At 44.5% G+C, this 7,754-nt stretch overlaps 1 protein-coding gene across 1 annotated transcript in view; it reads right to left on the reverse strand.

Annotated features, from left to right (window-relative positions):
- Nucleotides 1-3,105, reverse strand: part of T265_09982 (hypothetical protein) — a gene marked incomplete at both ends in the record, with an annotated part of 3,828 nt that extends 723 nt beyond the window's left edge. Inside the window, 2 exons of the mRNA XM_009176219.1 lie at nt 941-996; nt 2,840-3,105. Of these exons, the coding sequence (XP_009174483.1) occupies nt 941-996; nt 2,840-3,105 (322 nt within the window). The remainder of the gene's footprint in view (nt 1-940; nt 997-2,839) is intronic.
- Nucleotides 3,106-7,754: the final 4,649 nt, after the last annotated feature.

A 7,754-nucleotide genomic window follows, 5' to 3' on the forward strand; every position in this document is an offset into this window, starting at 1 on the left:
TCGTAGAGAAATCATTTTTTGCCGACACTGGCGCTTCATCCATACTTGAGAATCGATTTGCCTTTCTTAGGATCCATCGCAGGAAAGAATGACTTGAATTCTCTGCAAAGTTTTCGCTGTTCAAAATTAACTAACACCTTGCTGGCTTTACTAAAATAAAGACCCAGGACCTTGAGGATGACAGTCGTGCAAAAGGATGTTTCTTGTAAGGATTTAAGGACATAGCATGGTTGGCTACGGAGTGTTTTCGTCTTGATCAGGTAGCCGATTACTCTGTGTCTGGCTATCTCTAACATGGACGAGTTGTGTTAGAATACATTTATTTATACTATTTGAATCGCCAAAATGCGGCAGTGCAACTTTCCTCAGCAGGCATGTAAATTAATCTGTCCATCTGAACCACTGATTTTCCACATATAATCCTGAACGATTCAAAAGGGATAGAAGTGACAGAAATGAAACTGATAAGTTCTAAGACGCAAAGCCTTCAGGACAGGTTATACATAAATGCAAAGAAATACTCAGAGAAAACCTCAACGACTGAACTTCCGCTCGCCGGAGCACGCAATTCAGACTGCCCGCCTGGCATATCCAGTAAGCCAGTGTTTGGCAGCCTCACCACAAACTGGGACGCGTCATTCCGTCCATACCTAGCAAAAACCAATTCGCGTTTTTCAAAAAACAATGAAATATGCAGTCATCCTAGATCTGATGAAGTACCATCAAACCAATTGTAATTTGTCCCTTTACAGAAATGGAAAAGCAAAATGTTGGGGAAATCTTGCGGACATTGTTCCGGTGCACAGTTATTTACGTTTGTTGTTAAAAAGCACGCCTCGGGCAAAAATATTGCGTCAGGTTTGTGGACAGGCTAAATTTGCCAAAGTTTGCCTCAAATATTCGCCACAGGATGGAACGTTTCTCCACTCAAATCGCTTACTTACAAACCGTCGAACTTCCTGCTCATGCACATTGATTGTGGTTAAATGTGGAAAACTATATAAGTTACAAATACTACAATATTGGCAAAGTAGGGTCAAACCAAATTCTCACTGTTTTGTTCATAAATCAGCGGACTTTTCCTCGAAAGTAGGATTGCTTTAATCCAACATCTAAAAAACCTAATTGGGCAATTTACTTTTTGTTCTATCTGGCCCCTTGTCAATTAGAACATTGGGTACATTCATCGGAAGTTTGCTAATGATGAACCTGAAATGAATTCTCTGCCAACGCGCTTTATTAAAAGTTTAAACACGAAATCAAATATGCTATGCTGCATAGTCCACTGCTGTTCAGCATCCACCAGGCCGATTGGAGCCAGCGGGCTGTTTACTCTCGCTTCGTTAGTTGCACACCCGAGAGGTTATTACGTCTGTACAACACAACGCAACAGCATAGGCTGCGTGAGTAACATGTTACATCGGCCGCGATTCAAAATACGCGATTTGGTCTTGATCGAGGTTGGCTTGCAGGGGTAGCCCCTCCAGTGCTCGAAAACCAAATATTGCAAGCCCCTCATCGTCGTCACCGTTGATCAATTTATTGCTTAGATGGTTTTGTCCCGATAAATCTGAATGCAGGCTGTAAGTTGAGCTCTCTCCTGGAATGAACAAGCCAAGGGTGCAATGAGGCGCGGTACAAAAAATTTTAGACGAACCGATGCGCTGTCTGCGCGTCAAATGAACATAGCTGTGTTATCCCTGGGTGCTGTACATATGGAGTGAAATAGTAATCACCGTGGCTGTGGTGACCAGACGGAAATAAAGAGCATACATTCCCAGGCGAACGCCTGGGATGTTCCCCAGAATCCAAGGAATAAAAAGGAAACTTGATGATCTTTAGCAACACTGATTGGGTAGCTTAGTTGTCTCACTGACACCAAAAACCTGCATTTCACCTGCTCAGCGAACGTGCTCTAGAATAACTGTCGGCTACTAAAGCTTGTGGGGCGTTCTACCGCAATCTGAACAACCTACATTTTTGCGTCAACACGGGATGACCCTTTGCATCATTTCACTTCTCTGTACTAGACTGCCGAAAGCTTTGCATGTATTTAGCCTTAGATTGAAACCTCCCGCTAACAAACAGTATACTGAATTGCTCCCACACCTTCAATCTACGCACCAATAAGCGATGGACGTAAAACCCGTCGAAAGAGAACACTTGGAAGAGGCTGCACGTAATAGTCTTCCAGGCGACCAGGACACAGCCTTCGCCCGTACCCAGCAGCCAGGGTGGGGGCACGTGCCCACAATCACAACCCCGGTGAGGGCTTTTTGTTGCGGACACATCAAGTGGGGCACAACCACCAACACGCATACAGACTAATTATTGTTATATTTCAGTGGAGTTAAAATACTGGTTGGTAGAAATCGGCAACAACAATAATTCCACCGCAAATAGCAAGACAGACTTTACCTCTGGTCACAACTCACGGAGTGATCCGCCGAGACTAGGATAGCAACGGCGCAACTGAACGTTTCCGCTGCACACAAAGGCGTGTGGCGTTTAGAACAAGCTATACCAGTCAGCTTTTAAAATAGTCGTGGTCGACTTTCACTCAAACAACTGTGCACCTATGCGCCAAGCGCAAGATATGGCAAAACATGAAGTACAATGTGGCTGGCCATCAGCCAGAACCATCCAACCAACCCGAATGAAGTCCATTGCATTCAGCACATCCAAACTGAAGAGAGCTCTGTGGTACATCTAACAATCTGGCTCTATTTTGCATTAGTTTGTCGGAGCAACCAACACCATGGATTCCCAGAATGCCGCAAATAAAGCTGACATCCTTGAAAGAGGTCCGCACACTTCCTTTGTGTATGACCGACCCTACCGCAGGATATGGCTACTGATCGACATGAAGAACATTCCTGTTGTTATTATATATGGAAATCGTCTCACCATGCTCCTAGAATGGTAGATATTAGATATAAGCACTGATATCGAGTTTTTAAATATGACGACGACACTAATGCTGAGAAGCCAAAGCCTTATGAATGATATTAAGCTGTGTTGACGCTCGGCAGCCCAGCGTACTTTATCCACGGTGTTGCCCATATGATTGAGACTCCTCTGCTGAGTTTTAGTACCGAGCATCATATTTGGAAGTGGCGGGAAGAAAGCTCACATATCTTTCAAAACAAGTCCACTACGACATTACAAAACTGACAGGAACCTCGGACGAAATTCCTGATAGCGGTGGCTCCCGGCTTTCCTTGGTAGGCTCAAACGCCCGGTCACTTTAGAAATGGGAAATCGTCTATACAAATGGATCCACTGAAGATGAAAATGGGCAGGTTGAGATAAGCAGTGTGATGTATTACCACGTATCTCATCGTGACGCATACATTCTTGTTCCTAAGTGTGTGAACTTGTTAACAAGTGATCGCAATGACATGTCCACAGCTGGCCGGAGTGTACAAAAATACCTGTCACGTGGCGGACGATCGCAACACTGGTAGCGTATCTCCTGTAGAAGGATACATTTTTCGGCTGATACTCGTGCCAGAAGCGAGACCATGGCGACTGGCTGTCGTGGTCCCAAAGCATGGACACAACCAACTCTTGTCTGGACCCTGGAACAATGTTCAATGCCGCAATCCAAATTTTTAAAGTATGTCATAGATTGCGCTTATCTGAATGGATTCAATGTGTTGCTATGTGGACACCAAAGACCCTGTGTCGATGAAGCCTCTGGCTATAGCGAGAAACGCGGAAGTGGTTGTTGTCTTCACCCAAAACGCTTCTCGCTTAGTTCCACGCAATTAGGAATTGGCAAAACTCAGATTTCATTACCCCCCGTGTCGCGGGGTATTTCCTCACTACAACACACGCCAAAGGTTGAAGCAACGCTGACTGCCGTTACAGCGATGTCTCAGCCGTCCATGCCTGATGATGGCTTGAATGAACGTGACGAGGCTTGTACGATGTACCCAGCAGTAGTGATAGAATTAGTTGATGGCTGGCGAACTTTGGCGTCGCTGAGAGTAAACGTCCCACTGCTTCAGGAGAAACATACAAGCGGGTAGCATGGAGTTACTAACCAGAGAACAGCACACACCCGACCGAAGGGAATCGCAACAGGCCTCACTCCCGAATCGGCTGAGTGCATCTGGAAGGAAGGGCTTGAGAATTGCGATTGTTCAGCAAGATATGCATACTAGAAGGGGCCAGAAATACTTGGGTTTCGATCCCAATAGAGGACATGAGAGACTGCTAGGACGACCGCGGTCAGAGTCAGTCGTACTGTTTATACCTCTATCTGCAGCTGGTGCCTGTGGGTGAGTACGTTAGTTTATCAATGCTTATTTTTGTTAGCTGGTATATCTCTCTCTTTCTATCCAACCCGTCTCCTGCCTGGAACTACTGTTCTCTGCGTATACACTGTGGATTCGATACTCATCCAAAACCCCTCATAAATTTTGACCCCGGATATGTCGAACCAAATTTGGCGAAAATTTTGACCAATTGAACTACCTCCTTCAGTGTGTGGCCACTCACTGCAAGCACACGCGAATAATTTAGGCCAAAATATGTGTTTTTGTAGCAATGCCTTCTACGGACAGTCAGTCTAAATCGTCTGCACATTTCAAGGATATGTAACCCGTTGCGTTTTGCTTAAGCGAACGAAAATTCAAGGTAGTAGATTGATTCAGACATCGATTTTATAGGCAGTTCACGAGATAAAACATAAAATCAAACCTTTAGCATTTCGGGTTATTTTTTAAAAGCGAACTAACACCCACAGAACACCCATTGCAAAATCTGTCCAGAAAATCGCTACGTGCATTCGTGAAAACCCTCAAACATAACGAATTAGATGAACTAATGAAGCCCGCCTCCCTTCTGTCATAGTGATGAAAGAGAATTTGACGCACTGCAGTACTGATTATGGTACGCACCTCTACAAGTGATCTTCATTCAATGATACGCACAAATAGTAGATAGTACAGAGTTACGAAATAACTTCACGTCAATTAACAACACGTCCCTCATTGGATAGTTAGAACACGTCATCAAACTCAACAACATTGATGAAAAATAAGTCCAATCTACGCCGGCCACCATGCTAACAGCATATGCCCTCGTCTGCCATATCTACTCACCGTAGGTCATTGGACGTTTTATGTGCGACAGCTATGCGTGGCACCCCAGGTTAATGACCAAAGACAGCCCTTCATACTGGTAACTTTACGCCTTATCGCCAAACTTTTCTACTCATAGTAAACACCAGGTCGATGAATACGAGACCTTAACTCCATTATATAGACGAATCTAACAACCAACGCCGGCCTTCCTACTCACAGCTTAATGCGATCTTGCCCGCCTCGGCTACATAAGGTAACTGTTGGGCCCGTAAATATCATCGTTGTCATCATTGACAGCATGACATTGGTGTCCGACACCGACGCTTCACTGCAGTACAGCCATGAATTATTTGAAAGCCTTATTGTAAAGAAAAGATTTAAACTGCACAGTGTAGGGACTTAGTGCTACCTTACCACAATCATTCCGAGGTGCCTACACCTCCAAACATTCACTCAGGCAACCTAGATAAAAACTGACAACAAGAACGCTACTGCCATCGGTTGGCAGCCATATCTTGTAATACCTCCAACCAGGCACAGTGAGGATCACGCGGTCCCATCCTGGGAGAGGAGTAGCACCGACAGCACCCAAGTGTTTCGTGATCTGCTTCATACTCCTGTACCAAGTCAACGGTTGGCCACCTCTCTGTTTACGCCAATCTGAGTTGGGCACAGAAAACAGCACTCTCTTCGACAAACGATGGTCAGCATACGCAACACAAACCAACGCAGCTTCTGGTGCTGGAAACATTCTCCAATGGAAGTACCCATCGCATAACCAAAAATGCGCTTTCTAACTGCCTCGTTACGGATTCCCCGACACCAACCCACACGAGCTATAGTTCTGAGACAACGATTATAAAACACACGAGGACGTCTCAGTTCCGCTGCTCGAATAGGCCAAGTCTCGCAGCGATACAACAGAACAGCCCGTACTGTACCTTGATACACACGTCCCTTCAGATTCACGAGTAAACCATTCTGACGCTAGAAGTGTCTCAAGTTAGCAAACGCGGCCGGAGTCTTGCAGATTTGTGTCACGCTACAATCACAACTAATAACACTTCCAAGATACGTAAAACGCTCTACAACGTCCAGTAACTCTCCTTGGATCGTAAGTGGTGCGTTCAGCGACTGCTTGTCCACGAGCATGACCTTACACTTTGTGGGTGCAAAGTGCATACTAAAGGAGTTCGAGCAGTTCCTCCAAAACACTTGAGTCTTCTCCTCCTCTTCGAACATGGGAACGATGTCGTCTGCATATTCCAGATCGACAAGATTTTCCTCACAGGCAACTTGAACACTAGGGTGTTGAAGGCCCTCCAGCGTTCGTCCCATTATTTCATCGATCATGATGCCAAAGAGGAATGGAGAGACGGGGCATCCCCGAGGACAGCGCTTTGTGTAGGAAACTTTTGGAGAGCTCTCCATACACTCTTGGCTTCACTCAACTTTTGGTTCCCGATACCGATAACGTATGACTAAATAGGATCGACAGCTTTACTGTCCTCGACAATCTTAACCATCCCACACTTAATCACATTACCAGCGTCACCAAAGGGAGGCTAGCTTTTGAGAAACCGGCTATCTAAATTGCTTGCATTTATAAACCGACGCTTTTTTAAGCTTCATCATCGGCTTTATAAAAAGCTTTTACGTTTCGCATGACACGTGAGACATGTGAGAAGCTTCTTGCACCTTGACGAAATACTGGGTCTTTATTCCATGACTGTCATATGGGTTTCGGTCTCATCTAACTCATCTTTCATACCGAAGACCGCTGCAACGATAAAATATTTTCCGACAATGGTGGCAAATACTGCTTAGTTTTGAGGTTTTGTGGACAAAGAGAAAGTTATTATTGTTCATTCGATTTTTAAATCCAATTTGGAAGAAAACACTCAAAGAAGTCAACGTCTCCGGAACTTTGATTGCCATCATGACAGGCCATCGGCTGTTAGTAGAAATATCAGTTCCGCTTCCAAACAAATTCCAGTGGAACTGCAACCATCTAGGGAGAGCTCAGGGTTAAGAATAAAAGCAATCAACTACTGTAACTTTGTATTACCGTTTCCTTCGTTCGAATTACGTAACCAGATAAATTTGCGGTGTTCAAGAGTCGGCTATTATTCCAACGTAAAAGAAAATATGCGCTCATTGATATCAACGAAAGACGCAAGTAGCTTCTCAGCTATAGCATTTTGTGGAACTTCCTTCATTTCAATAAACACGCTGATGCAAAAAATGTGCTGGTTGAGTGCTTCCTTATCTAAACTTTGTTCAAATATCCCTTGCTTGGGAAAACAGATGCAGAAGCCTGTGCCCCAAACCGCCAGGATTCTTATTATGAGTTATAAGTTTAATGACAACTATAATTCCTTTCTATTACCTCTACGAGATTTCAGACAGGTAAGCCTCATGGGATAGATATTGCATGAATTTACACACTTTTTCTAGTCTACATATTTGGTGTTGATTGTGAACTCTGATTTGTCAACAAAATAATACAAACACTCCACCGGGTCTCCGGCCTGTCAACATTTGCCCTGTTTTCGCAACATCCTGGTGACCAGGAGGAGACAAGTAACAAAGTTGTTTGTTTGATGGTCAGCGTTTCGTGCACGTGTCATACATACTTAACTTGCACAAAACGTCACAGCA

This window comes from Opisthorchis viverrini (assembly GCF_000715545.1).
Source record: "Opisthorchis viverrini unplaced genomic scaffold opera_v5_329, whole genome shotgun sequence".
NCBI lineage: Eukaryota > Metazoa > Platyhelminthes > Trematoda > Opisthorchiida > Opisthorchiidae > Opisthorchis > Opisthorchis viverrini.